Genomic DNA, 23,030 nt, shown 5'->3' with positions numbered 1-23,030 from the left:
TTCATTCCTGCTCCAGTTCCACGGTCATCTTTCTGCCGTCTATGCTGGAGCTTCTGAGATTCGTGTCCTGTTCATCGTGAAAATGTCGTTTCGCGAGGGTGTATACCCACTCGCTTTGTCTGGAGTGCTTAGGCCCAGAACACCGTTGGGACTCGTGCTTCTACTGCGACTCCCTCTCCATCCGGGCACTCCAGCGTTGGCTTGTCAGGTGGGAGGAGGTGTTTCAACGTGTTCCTTCACCACATTTACAGCAGTTCATAGAAGAAAAAAAGAAACAGCCACAAAGTTCGTTCCTTTTTAGGACACCCCAACCAGGGGAGTCCTTCTTGGTGTCTTCTGGTTCCGGGAGGGGTTCAACCGGCTCTATTACCAGGGATCTCCCTGAGGTGTCCCGAAAGGGATCTAATCAGCGCTCCAGAGTTTTCTCCGATGAGCCCTACAAGGGGGCTGTTGTCACCGGGGTCAGCCCTGAGGTTTCCACATCTGGAACTAAGTGTACCGAGTCTCGGCCCGAGTTATCTGTCAAGGTGACTAAACGTACCAGGGTTATCCCTGAGATTCCCCTTTATGGGGCTATATCTAAGACCAGCAAGATTGAGGAGCCCCCTTTGAGGGTTCTGGCTTCAGGGGGTGACTCTAAGCCTTTCCACACTCAGACCTGTGGTGAAACCGATTCTGCTGAGGGGGCAAAGAAGCCGGTCAAACACCTCCGAGTACCGGCTTCACTGAGGTTCCTTCACTTGGAGCCAATTCATCAGCAGTCTCTATGGTGTCTCAGGAGCACTCTAGATCTGCTAGCAACGGCTCTGCCGAGGTTCCTTGAGACAAGGCTAAAATGGAACATAAGTCCCCTGACTCCCCTCTGGTGACCACGGCCTCCTGTAACGCAATTTGCCTCATGCATTAACGGAATGGCGGTCCAACCCCTGCGGTCCACAGTGGCCATTTTGACTACACCTCTGACACCAACGTTAACCACGGCTGATACTGAGGGGGCCTGTTTTTGGGGCTGAGCAGCCTTTTCCATGTTTTGTGAATAACAAAAACCCGATCCTCCCTCCAATGGATTGGCGTGCTCGGACTCCGCTGCCTCACACTGTCTCGCTCCCTCCTACGTCCGCTTCATTTATGTAGATCCAGTTGGTGGAGGGCCATCTTGGCAACCATCCTCTTTGCGATCCTGGGGGTATGCCTTTTCCGAGAGGCCTCTGCCGACTCCAGTGCCTAGACCTTCATCTGAGGATGCGTTTTTTGGCAGGTTTCAGACTCTGATGCATTCTGATCCCATGAAGGTGTACTTTAAGGATTTATTTAAGGAAATCTAACCTAAGCCGCCTGAACTGACCTCTGCTCCGGCACTCTTTCTGCAGGTCCCGGTAGTGCCACCTCCTCCACGACTTCCTGTGGGGTGGGGCCTCCTCCTCCACCTCCACTTTGTCCCGTGGATAAGACTCCTGTTGCGCAGTCAACCCGGCCTTAGGGTCCTGAGGCGCCACGTTCGGTGGATCAGGTTTCTGCTCCCGCCTCACTGGATGAGGATGAAGCGGACCAGGACAGCGATGACCCGCCCCGCTCTATTAGAGACTTTCACGACCGGGTTCTGGGTATGACGGCATTGCTAGACCTCCCAATACCCCCCGAGCCTTCAGCTCCACAAGCAGGAGTACTTTCTGGAGCCTTTACGCTGTCGACACTGGAGTGCACTGGCCTGTTCCTTCAAAAAGATGTCTTGGCCGAAGCTTGCTGGGTCTGGAAAAACCTAATTCCTGGTAACACCTAAACAAGAAAATTGCTCGCTACAAGTTACACGCGTCTGTAGACACATCCTTGTTTGCATGTCCACTTCCCTCATCGATGATGGTGGCAGCAGCTACGCACCAGTCGATGCCGGGCTCTACATCCTCCACTGCAGCATCTCAGATCTTTTCCATAGAGGACAAGCCTCTTGACACCATCGGGGAAAAGTTTTTTTTCCAATTCAGCTCTTCAGCTGCGTAAGGCTAATACCAAGCTTATCCTGGCAGTGCTAATGTCAAAACTGTGGAAGGAGCGCGCTGAGTTTCAGGAATGTATTCCTCCTTATAGGCTCGAAGACTTTACAGCAGTTTATCCGACGCCAGAGTTCTGGCGCAGGATCTACTTGAGACTGCACCCCATCATGTAGACGCTTCCGTTCGAGGTCTTCTGGTCAGAGTCTTCTTGTCGGAGTAGACCTCTCCCGCCAAGCGTGACTCTATGCTACGAAGTTTTTGAAGGAAGTTCAGAACAAGGTGCTTGATCTCCCCTTCGAGGGTAACAAACTGTTCCACTCCTCCACGGATGAGGAACTCACCAAGGCAAGCACTCAAACTGCCAAGTCATTGTCCTTGCGAAAACCCCAGCAAAGGCACCTTATACTAGAGGCCTGGGTCTCAAACAAGGTCTTTTCTCTGGTTTGAGGCTTTCATGGCCGCCGGCAAGATGGCACTCTTTCTCTCTGTCAACAGGCTCCACTGCAGCAACGGGTGGTCTCCCCGCCGATAAAACATCTCAATGGTATTTTCCATCGGTCGCACAAGACTCTGGTGGGAGGATGAATTTCATCTCATCTGGAGGCATGGCAGACCATCACAGAAGACCAATGGGTGTTGTCTGTCGCCCCGGGGGGGGGGCTTTTGTTTGCCCCTACCCCACCCTTTCACCCTCTCCAGCAGACTGGCTCCACACTTGTTTTATATTTCTTGGGACAAAGTTTTCCTTAAAGGAGGCATTAATAAACTTTGTTATCAGGGGCACCAAACGTGGAGCAAAGGCTTTAACGGTAATAGCCGGGCAAACATCATCCCTAAAATTTGTGGACTTGAGTTTGCCCAACATCTCAGACAGATACTGCTCTTATGTGGCTTAAATGTAAATTCTGTGAAGGTTTTGGGAGCTGCTTGTTCTGGGATGATTTTCCCGCCCATTGGATAGTCTTTATTTTTGCGACAGATACTTTCCTGTATTTCTTCTAATTTATCCAGGAGAGCCTCCTGAATATTAGTACACCATATGGCGTTTTTTACCCCGACTAGGCAGAGGGACAGGGGTTCCCAACTGTTTAAGGATTCTAAAAAGCTCCTTTGAGCTGGCCGCTGCTCAAGAAATGCGACGATCAGAATAATTCCTTTTGACACAAGTAATGGAAGATTTATAGGTTTTAACCGCCTGCACATACATTAGTTTATCCATGTTAGACGTGGATTCATCCCATTGTTTAAGTGCCACACAAACATGTTTTCTAAGGACCCGCATTTCCGGCGTAAACAATTTTTTTTCTGGTGGTTTCATAACTATACATGATTTTTCTGGCGCTAGACTTTTCATGGCTCGTTCCAATGTTTTACAGTAAACATTGGAAAGTTCCTCTGCTGAAGTAAAGTTAGCTAAATCATTTGCCAAAGGTGCAAAGCATGGGGCAATAGCTGCTGGCTTTGCAGCAAACTGTATTCAACACTTCCTACAGTCCTCCCACATGTCGGCCTGGTGGTTCCATAGACTTCTGGGTCTCATGGCCGCTTGCGTGTTAGCTCTACCCTTCGCACCCCTGAAAATGAGGCGCACCCAGCTTGCTCTTCGGAGCTGCTGGTCCCAGGCTACGGATCCGGATTCCAAGATGATTGCAGTCCCATCCTGCATGACGGCGGATCTGCAATGGTGGTCATCAGCCAGCAACCTTTCAGTTGGGTACCTCCTTCCAGGAGCCCTGTCCACAAGCAACGGTTACTACAGACTCCTCCCTTCTTGGGTGGGGAGCAACACTGTGTCACCTCGAGGTGTACGATAAATGGACGCCTCAGGACAGGCAGTTCCATATCAATTACCTGGAGCGCCGGCAAGTTTTTCTGGGCGCTCAAGGCTTTTCAACCCTCTTATCACCAACAGTGTGGTTCAAATTTGCACAGACAATTCCGTAGCGATGTTCTACATCAACAAACAGGGGGGCACCAACTCTCCCCTCCTGGTGGACCTTGCTATCCAAATTTGGAATTGGGCTATCCAGCACAATGTCTGGCTTCAAGCTGTGCACATTCCCGGTCACATCAATGTGGCTGCAGACTCCCTCAGCCGTCAATCTGTGGTGAGTTACGAGTGGGAGATGAACTCTGATGTTCTCCCCAAGATCTTCCAGCAATGGGGTTCTCCTGCAGTGGACCTCTTTTTGCGACATCATCGAACTAGAAACTTCCTCTTTATGCTTCCAGGCTCGGGCTTGAAGTGTCTTCCTTGGGGTACGCCTTAGAGATCTCGTGGGACAGCATGAAAGCTTATGCTTTCCCTCCTTTGCCACTGATTCATCAGTCACTCTGGAAACTCAGGCGTGCACCTTGGTGGCCAGCCAGGTTCTGGTTTTCGGAACTACAGCACCTGTTGGTGTGCTCCCCGATCAGGTTGCCACAGATTCCCGACCTTCAATAGAGCAATCACCAGTTGTGGCAACCCTCCCAACAGTTGTTCAACTTGGCGGCCTGGTGCCTGAGATCCAATCTTTAGCGCAGTTCAACCTCTCCGAGGACAGCATGCATATAATTCAAGCGGCACGAAAGCCCTCTACGAGAGCCCAGTACAGGAGCAAGTGGCTCTGTTTTTGTCATTGCTGTCTTGTCAAATATCTTGATCCCAGACAGGCTTCTATTGACTGTGTCTTGGCTTTTGTATCTGACCTAGCAGCCTCTGGCATCCATGTCTTATCATGCAGGACATATTTATCTGCCATTGCGGCTCATCTGTCCACAGACGGTTGCTCTTTTTCACTGGCGAACCCAGTCATCAAGAGACCTTTTGCAGTTCTTCTACATCTTTTCCCACCGGTTCAGGCCCCCCATTCCAAATGGGATCTGAATGTGGTCCTCACTGCTTTGTCGTAAGCCTTCTAAACCCATGGCCACTACCGAGCTCAAGTACCTTTCTTGGAAGGTAGACCTTTTGATTGCAGTGACATATACAAGACGAATAGGCGAGCTTCAAGCTCTCTCTCTCTGTCGAACATCGGTTCCTAACTTTCCACAAGGATAAGGGTGTGCTTCGCACTCATCCTTCTTTCCTTCCCAAAATGGTTTCTGAATTCCACTTAAACAAGTCAATATCTTTACCGGTCTTCTTCCTGAACCCAGTCTCTGATGCAGAGAGGGTTTTACACAATCTAGACGTCAGACGTGCTATGAAGTTCTACCACAACAGAACAAGCGAACTTAGTTCTCCACAACTCAGTTACGTTTGGTGATCCAGAGGAGAAACCAGCCTCGAAAGCGTCCATCTCTCGATGGATAGCTTCATATATTTCCAAGGCCTACTTCAGGGCCTTCAGCCCCCAAAGGGCATTCTTGCACATCTGGTTCATGGCAAAGCGGCTGCAGTTGCCTTCCAAAAATACACCCCTTGGGAGTCCATAGCCAAGGCTGCTACGCGGGTGTCTGCATCGGCTTTTTGCATACATTGATGTCTTGACCTGAGCTCCCAGGTTGATCCCCAATTCGGCCAGGCAGTTCTTAAAAATGTGTGCTAATAAGGGATTTTCCATCCACCCGTAGTTCCTATGGTCAGTGCTTGGGAATCGCCCACAAGTATGGAGGAAAGAAGACTGGGGACATAGGAGTATGACAAAGTTACTCACCGTAGTGACTATCTTAGTCTAGCCCATAGTCCCCTTTCTTCCATACGCCTGCCCGCCGTCCCCTCTAATAAGTATCCCCTATTGTTGCTAAGTGGCCCTGGACCTTGCGATATAAAAGGACTGAAGGACGATGTACGGGCAGAGCTCAGGGAGGCAGGGCTGTGGTCACATGCAGCTACTGGCATAAAAATAAAATGACAACCAATTTAATTTTTTGAAGCTATTAAAAAGTGCTCCCGTCTTGAAGGACAGAATGTCTCCAGTAGTAAGGAGGAAAGGGGACTATGGACTAGGAGTAAGGTAGTCACCACGGTGATTAACTTTGTCAGTCTTCCCCTGTCTGTCAACCCCTGTGGGCACTCGTGTGCGGCAGGGGCATGACATTTCAGATTAAGAAAGACCGCTCTGAGTGTTTTCAGAACAATCTTTCTATCGGTCTTCTTTATTTTCATGAAATCTAAAGAGACCTTACTCCTATGTCCCGTCCCCTTTCCTCCCTTTGGTATGGGCGTCCCTCGCTAGGGATGGGAAACAGAACCTTTTTCACAAGTAGAAATTGTCTTCCCCTTTTAAATTTAAATGAGCGCGGGGGCGCACGCCCGGGAGCATGCGCACTTTTGACTGCGCACCGGTGCCACTCCCCAGTCCTCTTTTCTACGTCGACTGGAGCGGACCTCTTTCACCTAGGCTGTGGTTGAGGCCTGGTTTTTTGCTCGTAATTCCATGCCATAACTTCCGCAGGGAATTTTTTTTCCCTTTTTTCCATTTAGGTAATTTCTTCAGTCATAAGTACTCTGTCCTTCAGTGCCATGCTCCTCCCTGGGGCATGTCAACTGCAGCAGGGAAACAGCGGGAATCCGGCCTGCAAGGGTTACTTCCCCACGTCAGATCCACATGCGCTGTGCCTCTGGTGCCTTGTCCAGGACCGCGGCTGGGGCAGCTGCTCAGCGTGCAGCGCGCTGCCCTCCGCACTCACTGAAGAAACGCTTGGCCAGGTGGAGGGACCTGTTCTCAAGGTCACCAACGGAGCACATCAAAGAGTACATCAGGAGGAAGATCAGGCCAATGGTAGGTTCCCTGTTCTCCACTGCAGCCCACAAGGGCGACTCCTTCCCTGCGAAGTGCCCAAGCGGGAGGGGCCTTCCAGGCCCTACTACTAGCAAAGGGACGAAGGCTCTATGAGCTACCATCCATACGGCTGAGGGGCCGCAAGGCTCTTGTACCGGCGATATCCCAGAGGGGCATAGCTCTGATACAGGCGCAAGCCTGAGGGGGCGCCTAAACGCAGTACCACGCGCACTACCAGCGACTTGGCTGAGGGCAATCTGTCTCACAGGCCCCTTGTCTGAGGTGCAGGGAAGGTCAGGGCCTGCGCAGTCAGGCATGCTGCAGGCAGAGACTGGTCCCAGTACGAAAGTCGTCCTGCAGTAAGCACGTGGAGCAGTACCAGACAAAATGGCCACCCGGCCAGACAAAATGGTGACACATACCGAGTCTCACCATTCCAGTGCACAGGGATCGGAACGTGCACCAAGGTGGGATTGGTCATCGCCGGTCACCTGGTGCACATCATACACTACATCTACGCAGGGGCGATACACAGACCCCAGCTACCCAATGCAAGGTGCGGGGAGAGCACAGCAACATGTACAGGTCCAAGGACCCGCACCCATGCAGGAACGTGCCTTACCAACATGCGAGGACAGGTTCTTTGAGAAATTCTTCACGCTCATTTGCTGCCTCAAATGGGGACTATACTCAGGGACGTCATCCAAGACATGCTCTCTCCGGCACCTATGCAACTGTCATGATTCCTGCCCCTCATGTCCCCAGCCCTCCAAGATGTCAGGCTGGAGCCAGGCCACAATCACCTACAAAGACCCACTTGGAGTCAGACTCGGTGCTTGTGGCACCAGACTCACTCACTCCCATAGGATAACATTGGGGATTGGACTTGTAGTGCATTGATGGGGACAAGATGGATGCCCCCACATATTTCGGTTCCCAGAACTGCATGTGCAGTCTAGTCTTTTGGGTGTGGTTCAGCCCAGAGACACCTGGGATACCCGGAGACTATGTAAGCCACGCCCAGGCTGAGAAACATGCTTTGTGTTTTCTGCAGCGTGACACTCACCGTGTTCGGATCGGTCTCCAGTAGGCCTGCATCTTTCTTCTGCTCTCAGCTCCTACAAGAACACTGTTAGGAACAGCCTTACCTTGCGGCGCTTCTGCCCATCATTCATCGCTCCTTCTGTTCTGCGGGCATCTTCGGCAGTGTCATTCCCATTCCGGCACGCCGCTTCCTGAGGAAAAGGGAAAAGAACAGGAAAAAGGCATTAGTAAGCATATAGCAAATCTTCGCTTATTTTTAAAGACTGTACGAGCTTCAAACGCTTACCTGAATCCCAGCCGCTCTGGGGGAACTCTGTCTCCGGAACTTCTCATCCATCTGCAAGAGGGAAAAGACACTCCAGGTTAGCGTGGAAACATCTAGAGGCGCTGCATACCGCGCTTACTCACCGCATTTCTTCTTCATAACCGGCATCCACGCTGAAAACGTTGCGGCACCTAAAAGACACAGAAAAAGAACTCAGTTCAATACAAATACGAAAGGGTTGCATCGCGCTCTCATTCACCTTCAGCGTTACTCATCTCAGCAGCACGTCGGCATCCCCGGACGCCTGCCATCATCTAAGGAAGGAAAGGAACGAAGTTGGAGAACTGTTCAAAATACTCATACTTACCTGTCAGACTCTTGCCAGTGAAGTGACTAGGCAGCAACAAGCCCGCATCAATCAACGCGCCCCTGCACTGAAAGCAGGATGGAGAGCACACTTTCCAAGAAAACAAGGTGAGCTGTGGATCAAAGGGAAGGTTTGGACCCCGGGGAAGAAGGGGTTCAAGCACACTGAGACAATAGGGAGTTAAACTCTACCAATCCTGTGTTTCAGGCCCAGTCTCCAGTCGAGTAGACTCCAGGGAAGGGTTTGAGGTCGGAAGAGGCTAGAACAGGCTGAGTGACGTCCCCGTGGCTACCAGGTGAGCGTTACAGCAACCCCCTGTCTAGGTTCATACACAGGTACCAGTGCAGGCCCAGGGTCCCGCGCTACCCCATGTCGTCAATCGCCACAGAATCCCTGCCCCTGGCACAGCCCCCAGTGCAGCCCATCAGTACTCCACCAGCAGGCCCTGACCTGCGGTGGACACGGACGACGAGAAGGATCAAGACACCTCCTTCTCAGCTAAAGCCTTCTAATATCACTGACCAAGTTCTTATACCCCTTGTGATAACGAGTTTGTAAGTGATCACATGTTAAGTGTCTGATCATGTCCACTTCATTCTTACAGAATCTACAAATTATTTTTTCATATGGTACTGAAGACCAGGCTCCCATATACTCATAACAGGGTAATATAAACCTCACTCTACACAGCCTACAAACAAGCACCTACATGCCAAATATCGGCAGGTAGAGGGGGACTCAATCGTTCTGTCGGTGCACCCACAACCTCACTCTTCAGTTATAGCGTCGTCCTCGATGCATGCGAAGCCACAAACCTCCACATCTGCACCTACTTTGGACATTCTAGGTAAGGAGGGAAAACTCCTAGAGGCCTATGGGAAAAAGATATATTCTAATGCTACTCTCCACCTGCAGCAGGCTAATGCGGACGCCCTGCTAGCTGTCGTCAACCAAAAACTATGGCGGGAGATGGTAGAATTCCCTCCCAAGCTTCCGACCCACAGTCAGGCTAGATTCAGGGCAGGTGTGCCAGAGGCAAAGATAGTGGCCCAGTACATCATGGAGTCAACAGTGGTAAATATAGACACCGCAGGCAGGGCTGCATGTGTGGCCACCGACATGAGGAGGCTGCGTGGCTTATGGCAACCAGGTTTAACCCTGACGTGCAGGCACGCATTCTTGACCTGCCATTCGAGGGAGGGGACTTGTTCCATTCATCTACAGACGAGGAGCTTGACCAGAAGAAAAACAGCTCCCAAACAGCGAAGTCCTTGTCAGTATTGACTAGGCCTGCCTCTAAGAACTTTAGCCAAGTCGCCCATGGTCTGACAGAGGTCGTACCTTTGGTGGTTTCAGGGGCTTCCTGGAGCACTGTACTAGGCAGCCTGACACGTTGCCCAGCCACCCCCGACGGAAGCAGCAGAAGTCGTCAGATAAGGGGTTCTTCCAGTCCCCCTCCCAGGCACCAGCCTAAAACGGAAAGAAACATTGACTGTTCCAGATTCAGTTTTCCGGTGGGGAGCAGGCTTGCCCTTCAAATTCGGTCCTGACGGACCATGTTAGCAGACCCTTGGATTCTCTAGGTGGTTTACTAGGTCTTCTGCCTACTGAAACCTTCATCTCCTCTTCTCCCCTCCTCCTCCTCCCAGAGATTGGATTGGCAACTCTTCTGGCGGAGATCTGCTCGCTCCTAGTGAGCCAGGCAGTGGAGAAGGTACCAACCTCACAGCGAGGCATGGGTTTCTACTCCCACATCTTTGCCATACAGAAAAAGGACCAGGCTGTCCTGAGAGTTGTTCTGGACCTTTCACCATGGAACCTTTCCCTACCCTCCAAAAGTTCAAGATGGTTACGTCTGCGATGATAGCGGAGACATTGTGTGGGGGAGACTGGATGTGTTCCCTGGATCTGAAGGATGCTTACCTGCACGTGCCAATTTGTGAGCCCCTTCATTCCTTCCTACTTTTCATGATCTTGGGCTTTTATTTCCAATACAAGGTCCTCCCATTTGGCCTCAATTCGGCCTGGGAGTCTTTGAGACTAATTAATGTTGTGGCAGGTCTGCTCCGAGTGGAGGGCCACCACCTTTATCCATGCCTCGACGACTGGCCTGTACAAGCTGAGTGTCTTGAAGGAGTCCAGTGCACAGCAGCCAGCCTTATGCACACGCTATACGAATTGGAGTTCTCCATCAACCTCAAGAAATCAGTTACATCTGTAAGGAACTCATGGTGCTAACCATGAAGACAGACACAAGTGGTCACAGTCCAAGGGTGTTTATTAAACTGTATAGGTAGGTTGGAAAAATACCTAATCTAAAAATAAGATGGGAGCCAGCTATGACCATCAAATAATATGGCAGTCCCAGTGGCGTATTGTCAAATGAGGAGCCTATACTGAAAAAAAAAAAGATTGGCAATCCTTAAAACTAAATACAAAAAGTGTGTGCAGGATAGGGTTCACAAGAAAGAAAAAAGGGGTCTAATAATAAGTCGGAATGGTATGGCTGCGGTCTTCCTTCCCCACGTTTTTAGCACGTGACAAGGTGGAAATCCTGAGCACAGCACACTCAGTCTTTTCCAGCACCAGGCTACAGGTCCATTCTCGGGTATCAGGATCTTCAGTGGTTAAGTCTCTTTTCTACAAAAAAGTCTCTTGCCTGTGAGGATCACATGTGTTCAAAATACCAAAACAAATGGTCCTCTTTTGTATGTACGTTGGGTGATGGCTTTCACCTGTGGGTCCTGCTCCTCCGGGCTCAGACCCTTCTTGAATGTTCGCCTCCGTCAGGTTCACTACAGCTTGTATTCATAAGATTTCACCTGTTGCATTCACAAGTCTCAATGTCTTTTAAACAATCTACTGTAGACATCCCTCGTCGGGATCATTCCCGTCAATACAATGTTCATTGGGGCATTATGCTTCACCCCGTTCTGCAGGCATCCCTCAGTTGGGTTCACGTTTGCCAGTCACACTGTTAGTTCTACGTTATCACGATACAGGATTTTGCCCTTATCTTTCCAATTACTTGCCGGTCAAAGACTTTCGACTGTACAGAGTATTTTCTCGACCCCTGTATGACCACTTTGACCTTTTCCTTGCGGCTCTCCTAAAGCCATCTGGTTTCAGAAGTTTCAACAATAAGGGGGATCAGCCAGAGTCTTTCGAGTGACCACACACATGGCACCATATACCTCTGCAGCTGGTAATCCCCTCTCGTTTTAACAGTTCTTTGATTTACCTTGATTTTCCATTTGCAACTTTCGCTCAACATAGTTCAGTTTCTTATCGGTTCTCCATTCGACTCACCGGCTGTGATGAACCGCTTGGCTTTTCTTGTCTCTAGAGTCCAGGACGACACCACAGTAGCAAGCATCTCTCCCTGCTTTGGTTATCAGCAAGGGGGGGCTCTGTGCACCGTTGACATCTGCCACAGCACACGTCTACAATTGTTTGCTGTCTTGTGATTCCTTCTACGGCGGCTTCGCGGGTCTGGGTGGAAAAGGGCAAGGCCGCATCTCTCCTTGTGGCACCCTTCGGATCTCGCTGCTTTTCTTCTCTTTTTGAACTGCCATCCTGGAATAGTTGCCTCACCGTGAGGTCTGCCTTACTCATAGTGTGCCCTTGTGCTCTTCCTTTTATCCCTGTGGGGAAGGGCAAGAGCCGTTAGGTGTGTGGGGTTATTACTAATATCCTGACTCTGCAGGACCCTTGTGTAGGGACATGTCCGGTACGGCTCTGGTGTTAGTCTGTTGTCTTACGTGGTTTAAGAAGGTTTTTGTGTCGGGAAAAGGGGTTGGGGGGGTAGAACGTATCCTATGAGGTAGGATGGGAAAAAGGTGTTCTAGGAAAGGGGATACTGCATCTCACCTGTCAGTGTCCCACTTACACTGCCTGAGGACCCCACATCCAGGTGGTGATCCCACACTGGTCCACGCCCAGGAACTGGATCCAATAGCGATGGCCGTGTCCTGGCCACCTGAATGTAAGATCCCCGGGGATTAGTAAGTAAGATACCTTCAGGTTTCTCACACATCCGACTCCATCCTTGACATTCTTGGGACTAATTTGGGGTACAAGGTTCGAGAGGATCTTCCCCTTCAAGGACAAGGTCACAGCAATCCGGACTGCCTCAGGGCATTTCCTCAGCAGGTCAGTAACTTCGGCATGGTGGTACCAGCACCTGCTGGGAATATTTGTGGCTTGTCTCCTAACGGTGCCACACACAAGGCCCAAAATGAGGAGGCTGTAGATACATTTCTCAGCTGCTTGGAATCAGGAAACTGGCTCACAAGCAACTCTAGTCAGCCTACCACAGCACCTTCACCAGTACCCCCCTGCTTGTTGATGTAATACCTGCATGTGGAGCTGTCTGCCTGAATGCAGACCGGCTTGTTGCTGATAATAGGGAAGGAAGCTTTGAGAGAAACCAGATGGCCACGATCTCGAGCCAATCGATGTGCTCTAGTTGTTCCTGCTTCGACTAAACTCTGTGGACACACTGCTTGTCCAGCGTAGCCCCCCCCCCGCCCTTCCAGAGATGAGTCTGTGTTAATGGTGAACGCCGGTAGTGGCTGCAGGGGGGTACCAGGTCTCCTCCCCTCTGCAGACTGTCCATTGACATATGGGAGTGGGCACTGTCGAACAACGATATACCTATAGGCCGTCCACCTCCCGGGGGAGTCAAACCTGGAGGTGGACAGACTCAGCAGGCTGGGGGTCGACAACTACGAGTGGCAGTTGAACGACAGTGTCTTCAACAGGTGGGGCCATCCTCAGGTAGACCTATTCGCCACCGCGAGCAACAAGAGATGTCACCAGTTTGCGTCCTGGATGGGACAGGGCAGAGGCTCACTGGGGGATGCGTTGCAGATTCAGTGGAACAACATGTGGGCATACGCTTTTCCCCTGACCCCGTTGATACACAAGGTCATCTGCAAAGTCGAGGAGGCCCAACGGCTATGCCTCATCTTGATAGCGCTGCAGTGCCCAGCCAGACTGTGGTTCTCAGAGCTCCTCTGACTGGCGGGTCAACCTCCAGTCCCCCTTCCAGTGGGACTAGCCCCCCTTTTATCCCAACAGGGAGGCATAGTGGTACACCCCGCCCCTGAGAAGTTGACCCTCGCAGCATGGTTCCCGAATACGTGACCCTGAAACATATACACTTGTCACAGGACAACTTGGACATGATTCAAGGGGCAAGAAGCAGCTCCGCCAGGAGTCAATACAGAAGCAAATGGACCAGGTTCTGTCACTGTGCCAAGGCAAACACGATAGTCCCTCTGGCATGCACACTAGACCATGTGTTGTCTTTTTCTGTGCATCTGGCTCATTCCAGTGTCCAGGTGAACACCTGCCATAGGGGCTTACATGCATTTCTCCCAAAGGTTGTCATCTTTTCACATCAATGAAGACATTGTGCTTCCAACCTTCTTTCCAAATCCGAAGGCCCAGGCAGAGAAGGTGTTGCACGGTCTAGATGTCAGACGTTCTCTGAAATTTTACCTGAACAGGACTAAGAGCTTCCGCAAATCGGATTCCCTTTTTGTCACTTTCACTGGGTCAAACCCAGGCGGCCAAGCATCCAAGGCGTCAATAGCCAGGTGGATGGTTATGGCCATCAAGGTAGCTTCTAAGGGGCAGCACATGAAGTTACCAGCAAACATGCAAGGCCACACGATCAGAGCCAAGTCCTCAGCTGGGGCTTTCCAAAGACACATTCCATGGCAAACAAATCAGCAAGGCGGCTACTTGGGCTTCTCCATCAGCCTCTGCAAGCACTACTACTTGGACGCCGGTGCCAGATCAGACGCAGCATTTGGCCAAGCAGTTTTTTTAAAAACTTGTTTTCCTAGCGTTGCAACTCTCCCCTCCAAGTCTTCTCTGTTGTAATAGCCCATACAATATGGGGGAAAAGGGATGGGACGTAGGAGTAATTATGTTACTCACCATAGTGACTAACATACTCCAAGTCCATGGTCTCCTTTCCTCCATACGTCCCACCATCCTCCCCCTTAAGAAAATCTGTGTCATTAGGCACACCTGCGTGCATCTAAATTTCAAGGGGAAGACCATTTTTTCTGGTGAAAAGGGTTTTGTTTCCCGTCCCTAGAGAGGGACGCCCATACAGTATGGAGGAAATGGGACTATGGACTAGGAGTACATTAGTCACTACCATGATCAACCTATGATTTAACCCCTCACTGGTGAGCTCTACTTCCATCAGGAGACCGGCGATACCCGAAGGCGCGAGCCAGCACCTCCCCCTAAGGCACCCCCCCTAAGGCACTCGCCTGTCTGTGCCTGTTCACTCTCGCCTCACTCTCCGGATGAGCAGGAGCCCATCTCCGACCTCAACAGCTTATCTTCACGACATCACTGTGTTCAGTGTAAGATGACCTGACTGAACACAGACAGCGCGCCATGTCCCTACACCGCTCCGTTGAGCCCACCGATCAGCGAAGCCCCTCTAAGGCCATTGCATCTTTCTTCAGGCACTGGCTGCCGCCATAACAGCTATCGCTGCATGATTCGCCATTAACCACGAGGAGATACTCACAGACGTACCGAAAATGGCTGCTGCCAGATAAAGTTTATAGGTTGCTAAACAACCTGCTTACTCCTCATTGGTGAGCTCTACTTGCAACAGGAGACAGGCGATACCGGAAGGCGCGAGCCGGCACCTCCCCTAGAGGTACCCCATAAGGCACTCGCCTGTCTGTGCCTGTCCGTGGCCGTATGTCGGCCGGACCGGCTACTACTGAGACCTACCACCTATCCTTGTAAGTACTTCTCTCCCTATTACAGACATCCAGCATCACCTCTCTCTCTGAGCCAACCATAAAAGCAGAATGTTGCATGAATGTCCCTCTCGCTCATCCTAAGGGCACTCCGAAGCTCCTGCGCACGGCACCGTAACTCCACTACTCTTCTGCGCATTGCTCACTTGTCAATGCACACCATCCGCACTGTTCTTTGGTATTCCAATAGGTTGTGTCCACAATCCCCAAAATGCGTACTCGTCAGGTCATACGTTAACCATGCTCAGACCTAACAATATGCATACTTGCTTATTTTAAAGGTCACCTGCCTCTCTCACCAGTAACATAGCCCACTGCTCACACGTACATTTGCGCCCAATGATTGCCCGTCAATCGCACTGCCCAGTGACCATCTCTCAACTACGTTGCCCAGTGATCACCTATTGCTACCCACTGAGCATTATCATTTGTGTTGCACGCTGATTGCCTACCTATTGTACTGCCCATTGTTTGCCTACTGTGCTGCCCACCATGCATTAACTGTGCCGCTCTTTGATTGCCTACTGTGCCTCCCTTTGATTGCCTACTGTGCCGCCCTTTGATTGCCTACTGTGCCGCCCTTTGATTGCCTACTGTGCTGCCCCTTGATTGTCTACTGTGCTGCCCCTTGATTGTCTACTGTGCTGCCGATTGTCTACTGTGCTGCCGATTGATTGTCTACTGTGCTGCCCACTGTGCCTCATATATTGTGTTGCTCACTGTTCCTTTATCAATCACAGTACATTCCTCCCCCTTCAATTATACAGAACGCCCCTCAATTGACACTTACCTGTCACACCATGCTAGCAGTAGCACTAAGCCTCATTACCTACATCTTCTATGCACCGCCCACTATGACTAGTTGCACTATGACAACACCTGTCAATACCCACCAAGGGAAAGATGGTGCCATCACCGTCTCACACCCACACCATGCTCACGCCACTGTCCTAGTCACCTACAGCGGCCCACCTTCCTACACTTGAACGTTAGCAGACATAGCACTAAGACTCACTAGGCTCAGATCTCGGACCAAACCCTTACAATTCCAAGCCTCCCGAAGCCCGCTGCTGCCAGGAACCTCGGCTTGAGCAGTCGCGCGCAGCACACCTACACCACCAAGTTTACCCCAACCTATAATACTAGCTTTCCTGCTGTCATTTACCCCAAGTCGTCCATCACCCTCACCACTCGCGTGCACACACATAAACATCAAACCGCCAGCCCAACTAGCATACATTCATCTCTGAAAACTGTCACCCCTCAGCCCACTAGCCTTGACAAAACTATTAACCAACCCGAACCTGACTTTAAATGTGCACTCATTAATGTACGCTCTCTGCCCACACTCTTGAAATCCACGACTTGCTAACCATCCACGACCTTGACCTACTTGCCATTACAGAGACATGGCTCCACAAAGCTTTTGGTCCTGCTATCTCCTTAGCCCTCCCTCCAGGTTATTCTATCCTCCGCCGGGACAGACAACTGCTGAGAGGAGGAGTAGCCCTCATAGCCAAAGACTCGCTCCCCATCAGACCATGCATCCTCCCATGAGAAGGTAATGCTGACCTGATCTCCGCCAAACTGTCACTTTCACCCAGCTGTACTATAAACATTCACACTTTCTATCGGCCACCGGGCCATGCCCCCGAGTTCCAAGGACGACATCTCTATCTATTAGGAGACAACCTAAATAAATCTACCAAAACAATTCTACTTTGAGACCTCAATTTAGGCCACAATGATCCCAAAGATGAAACGGCAGCAGCCCTAACCAAAGAGCTCAACAACATGGGATTTCTCCAAATTGTCACCAGCCCAACGCACTTCAAAGGTCGTATCCTCGACTGGGTGGCGGACCACAATTGCCACACTTCTAACCGCTCCATCGCTGCCCTCCCATGGACTGACCACAGCTGTGTTCAATTCACCATCCCTTCAGTCCAACCTACAAAAGCTTTCACCTATGCCCCACCAGCTCAATTGAGAAGCTCAAAAAAGCTAAGGACAATCTCCTTCCGTTCCTGGATATCACTGAACTCAAGCCCCCTTTCCCCAGTGAAGCTGTCACTCTTGCTAACATGTATGCCCACACGCTGACCAATGCAATTGACACCATAGCACCATGTCATTTTAATGCCTGGTTCATGGATGAACTACCTGGCAAACAAACCCGAGTGACACCACCAAAGATAGCTTCAAACGGATATCCACACAATACAAAAAAGCCGTCGCACTTGCTAAATCCCTCTCCTTCAACTCGCGCATCTCCATCTTCAACTCTTGACCGAAGGAATTGTTCTCCACCTTTAGAGAACTCATCACCCCTTCTACCAGCCCTGATGAGATTGTTAAAGACGAAGCTTGGTGCTCCAGTACACAAGCTGCTCTGCTCAATAAAATAGAACGGCTTCAAAACAAAATTCAAACACAATCTAAAGACTTGCCTAAACATGACCAGGCAGTCTGTTTCTTTTTTGTTGCCTTAGGTTTTTAGGAAGGGTGTAAACCATTTATTCAAGTGAGTTTTCGGTTTTCTTGGTCTAAGTTTGAGGGGGGCGATCTGGTCCAAAGAGGTGGTCATAATTTTGTTGTATTCCTCGACCAGGCTCTCGGATCGGTTGAGGGTGGGAAGTAAGGCCGTGATAAGCCTGTCCACAGTAATATTCTTTTTGTTTCTGGTTAGTGTGGGTGGAGCCCTGAGGGCGGGTGGAGGTGGGGATCTTTTAGTAGAAAGCATGAATGACACAAGGTGGTGGTCAGTCCAAGCTTGTGGTGAGATGGAGAGGATGTTGGCCTGGCAGTTAAGGTCTGCCACCCAGTCAAGTATTCTACCTTTGTTGTGGGTGGAAATTTTACTTCTTTGGGTGAATCCAAGTTCTGAGAGGATGTTAGCTGTAGTTAGGGCAATCTGGTCTGATGGGTCATTAAAGCCCATATTAAAGTCTCTAAGTAGAAGTACTTGCGTTGAACTTTTTGAGATTACTAGACATGATAGAGTTAATATCCTCAAATGATCCGGCAGGGCCCAAGGGCGATATATCAAGTGGATATTAAGGGTTTGGGCATTGATAAGTGGTACTTTAACTGATAATAGTTCACATGAGTGAACGTTGATCGGAGTGGCTAATCTCCTAGAGAGGCTACATTTGTAAATAATAGCGATGCCTCCTCCTCTGGATTTTAGTCTGTCATGTCTCAAGATAGAGTAGCCGTCAGGGACTGCTAGCATAAGCATAACTAACATGTATAATATACTGGTCTTTGCCAGACAGGATATAGAAAGCTTGATAAAAGTATTACCCAATAACTTCTGGTTTGGAATTAAAAAAAGAAAATCTTGCCCATCACTTCTACACATGCCTTTGCCACTTAAGGATGGAGGAGATGATTACTGGTTCACTTTCCCCTCTATTAGCACTTTAAGTGAACAGAGAAAAGAGGATGAAGGAGCACTGAGGGAAAGAGGAATGCAGGGCGAGCTGTGCTCATTGAAGAGGGCAACTTAAATAGCTAACTTTGCTACACAAGTGTTCATTTGATTACCAAACCTACAGAATTGCATAGTAAATTGATATGCGACACTGCTTATTTTATGCCTTGCCCATGGGGTCATGCTCCATCCACCCTTCACTTTCTTTGTCCTCCTTGAGCACCTGCCTTAAAATCTGGCAGAGCGGGGAAATATGACTCCATTAATCACATCACATGTTACTGCGGAATTGTTCACTGGTAGGTGCGACTTTCAGTGAGAGAGGGGCTTTTCTGTGTGAAGTTTCCTGCTTTTAGCCAAACTGGTTTTTCCGGTGCTGTGGGCCCCTTCAAAGGTGATTGAAGTCTTGTGGGGGAAAACATAATGTACCTTGCTTTAGTCAACCCCCCTCCCACAACAAATTTCCCTGTGGCTTTTGAAAGTCCTTTTTATTTTGCCGTGTGTAAAGTGCTGCTGTTCACATGAAAGGGAAAACAAAGCCGTTTCCAATTGGAATGTTGAATCTCTTGCCCCTCATGTGAATTAAAAGTCAAACCAGGCCCTTTTTAGATGTTAGTGCATAACTTCTTGTCATTTAGATGAAACCAGAGCAATGCATGGCCGTTTTTGGTGAAATGTTTTAACTTTTTGTCATCCAGGTGGAATAGAAGCAAACGCAAGTGGGCCGTTTTTAGGTTTCAGTGTTCAAATTCTTGCCCCACATGTGCCAGGGAAAGCAAAGCACAGCCGTTTTTGATGGCAATGTTTAATGCAGCTTTTCAGGTGACGGGGTTTCTGTTTAGGGCCTGTGAATGTACCCCACAGTTTGGATGGGTGGGAGTAGAGAGTGGTGGTTGGTTGGGTCGGTGGGGGTAGAGCGAGTGGAGGTTGGTTGGGTGGGCAGGGATATAGAGAGTGGAGGTGGGGTTGGTGGGAGTAGAGAGAGTGGTCAAAGGGTGGGTGGGAGTAGAGAAAATCTGGAACGGGTGGGTGGGGTTGTTGGAGTTGGGTGGGTGGCATTTAGGAAGCGGTAGAGAGGGTGGAGATGGAGAGTGGAGGTACGTTGGGGGGCTGGGGGTAGAGAGGGTTGGTGGGGCAGCGAGGGTGGGGCAGCTTTGGGGTATAGAGGGTGGGGTAGAGCATGCAGGGATTGGGTGGGTGGGGTAAAGCGGTGGGTGGAGGTTGAGTGGGGGTAGAATGAGTGGGTGGGGGGTATAGAAGGTGAGGGTAGGCTGGGGCAGAGATGTTGGGTTGGTGGAAGTAGGTTGGAGATAGAGAGTTGATGGTAGGGTGGGTGCTGTAGAGAGTGTGGGGGTAGGGAGCGCAGGGGGTTAGGTGGGTGGGGGTAGAGTGAGTGCTGTTTGGGTGGGTGAGGGTAGAACGGGTGGGGATTGGGTGTGGGTAGGGGTGTGCGAGTGGGCGTGGGTAGAGAAGTGGGAGTGTGCTGGGTGATCGTAGTTTGTTGAGGGTAAAAACATGAACAAAGCAGTGTCGAGAGGACTTGTCAAAAGTAGCACAAACAAAACCCAACCAGCACATGTAATGGGGGTCGATGGGGTAGAGCGAATGGGGACAGGGATTGATTTGATTGGGCATGTGTAGAAAGATAGCCCCAGGAGGACAAAAGAAACAGATCTGCTGTCAAAAGTAGCCCACAAATAGCCCAATTGTCTGTGAACAATAGCCCAATATGAAATCACTGTGCAGCTGGGAAATGGAAAGCCTGCCACCCGACTTGTTTCTCACAAAGCTGCTGATTGTAGCAAAACATTGTTAGGGAACTTCTCATTGTGTAGTTTGGAAAAAGAGATGTTAGTGTTTTGGCAGTCATGGCATGGCATTGCTCGTTGCTATGCCAACCAGATATTCAGTTTAGAACCCCCATTCCCTCTCCCTCTCTTCTGTGTCTTCTGTAACAAAGGTTTCAGCAATTTTGTGGCGCGAGGTTAACGCTGCCACCAGTCTGTCGGGAACACACTACCTCGGTGGGAGACCGACCTAGAATAATGAGAAGAAATTGGGCACAGCCACCCCCTGCACTAGTGGCAATAGAGACCAATAGTACTACACATTAAGTCTGCGTTTTCAATGCAATTCTTTTCTTGGGACAAGTGGAGATAAAAAGTGCTTAACCTTTCCGAAAAACATTTAAAAGCCAAAAATACAGAATTAGACTTGCAAATACGCTGGGGTCTTGAAAAAATGAGGTTATAAAAGCAGCACAAAAATAAAAATGTTCTTAACACTGGGATGGGCAAATCAGACGTGGGGACGCTAGTGGCCATCCAATATAAGAGAACCGTTGCAGTAGACCACAAACATAGATGCGATTACTTGTAGACAAGCGCTGGCCCTGGCTTCATCTCGACTTTCGATGGACGAGTGCGGGCTGCTAATCCACAGTGGAGAGGCCTAATCCTAGGGTTGATGAAGAATCACTGTGCTATCAGATGGGTTTAAGTGAGACTTGAAGGGTGGAGATGAATGGCTTTGTGACCTGAAACTCCAGGTCATCAAAGCCTGGAGGCACTTGTACATCCAGATGGTATTGCTGCACACCAGGCAAATCACTCCAAAATACTAGTGTCATAATCCATCTAAAGGGAGACTTTGCTCTGTTTAAATGTTGAAAGGTTATGATTTGTCGTAGTTTAGCACTCAGTCAGGTGTCTTCCGGGTACAATGATGGCACCTAATGGATGGGGTGAAGAGATCTTGTATGGTCACTGGCTGTTCTGGCTACAACCACTATATGCCAAGATTATGCATTGCATATTAGTCTGTAACCGATATAAAACTGCAAACATAATGTAACCAGGGTGGGGGCTGTACATAACACATCTATTCCTATTAAAGTCTTCTATGAGAACTTGTCCACCTTAAAGGTATAGAGTGCCTTGACTGTAGCTTGTGCATCTCCTGTCCCACTCGCTGCCCACCATGAATATTCATGCATCTCGGCTATTGGATGTTCTCCTAGCAAGTGCTGACGGTGTGCCTTCAGACAGGAGTTTTAAATAGGTTAGATCACACCAGCAGAGCTTGCATGCGAGACATCCCTAGGATTGCCAGTTCTGCAGTTTGTGCTTATGATGTGCAAATATTCTCTTTGCCTCTGTGAACATGTAACCTTATCCCAGCCGCACATTCTGTGTTTCAGGTTGGAACAATGCGCAGACAGCTCAGAGACTGGAAGAGAGAGAGAGAAACATCAAAAACCATTTGGACAGGGCAGCCAAAGGTATGCTACCCCTAATTCTCAAAGAATTCACGATTCAATGATACGTTTTTTGGGATTGCTCTTAACACCCCCTCCCCCTTATTCCTGTTTCCTCACGCTTTAGAAACAGACACCCCACACTCCAACTGCCTGCTCTCTAGTTCGAGCCCCACAGATGCTCCTGCTGCACCACCGGCTCTGTCCTAGGATCTCCTGTACCCTTCTTCCCTACCATGCCCGCTGTAGAACAAGCCTGGACTGCCTCCCCCACTGCCTACTCTTCTACTGGTCCCGCTTTGTCCTTGGGTGGGTCCTGCATCAGATAAAGTGGTACACCCTAAGTCCTTATGTCCCAGTCCCTGCTCAGATGGCGGATCCCATCGATCCACCCCTTCGACACCGTGCTCTGCAAAGATGATTATGCTCTTCTTTTTGCTAAATGTTTTTCCTGTAAAGCACAAGGTAACCCCTTTATCAATTCACAGTCCCCTTTTCTTATTCTTTTTATTTTTGCAGGCCCACTACGGCAGACCTTCTCACAGAATCCTTTGCAGCAACGAGAAGGGGCCTCAGTCGCTGCTAGTAAAGAGAAGCCGAAGCATCCTTGGCGGGACACAATTGGCTAAAATGGCCTTTGAGTGGGTTGAATGCACACAATCACATGATGCACAGCAAAGCCTCACACCGAGCAGCGGACACACCTGCCCACCATTACAGCACTCTTATGGTTATTGGTTGGACTATTGATGAGGTGACTGCAGCCTCCTTTGCTTCCAAAAAGCCAGGCAGAAGAGGACTTTGAGAGGTGGACGAAACTCTCACTTGTGTATGAATTTTTCAAAGGACTTCTGAAATAAATCGCTTTGTTTTGGCCTATGGCACTCTCTCTATTCTCTGCAAGCAGTGGCCTTTGTCAATTCATCAAAGGATAGGATAAATGTGAGTCGCAGCCAAGCTCTCCAATCACAAGACCATTCTATTGTTTAACAACTGCGAATAGGCAACAGTAGTGTTAGTGCTGTCTATGTGCTAAGCCCTCCTCCCACTGCTGCCAGAATACCGCTCTCCCACTACTTTCATGTAGCAATGGACTGCGTGTTATTTCACTTACAATTGGTACCCTAGGTGGCACCTGGAGATCATCGATTTTACTCTATCA

At 49.7% G+C, this 23,030-nt stretch overlaps 1 protein-coding gene across 1 annotated transcript in view; it reads left to right on the top strand.

Annotated features, from left to right (window-relative positions):
* The window catches only part of OXA1L (OXA1L mitochondrial inner membrane protein), a 293,484-nt gene extending 270,737 nt beyond the window's left edge, over positions 1-22,747 (top strand). The window contains exons 9-10 of the mRNA XM_069633865.1: positions 21,812-21,892; positions 22,388-22,747. Coding sequence (XP_069489966.1) covers positions 21,812-21,892; positions 22,388-22,497 — 191 coding nt within the window. The 3' untranslated portion in view covers positions 22,498-22,747. The remainder of the gene's footprint in view (positions 1-21,811; positions 21,893-22,387) is intronic.
* The last annotated feature ends 283 nt before the right edge of the window (positions 22,748-23,030 follow it).

Source organism: Ambystoma mexicanum, chromosome 13 (assembly GCF_040938575.1).
Source record: "Ambystoma mexicanum isolate Mex_15411 chromosome 13, UKY_AmexF1_1, whole genome shotgun sequence".
NCBI lineage: Eukaryota > Metazoa > Chordata > Amphibia > Caudata > Ambystomatidae > Ambystoma > Ambystoma mexicanum.
The sequence above is the reverse complement of the archived record's forward strand: the minus strand, read 5'-3'. Positions and strand labels throughout refer to the sequence as shown.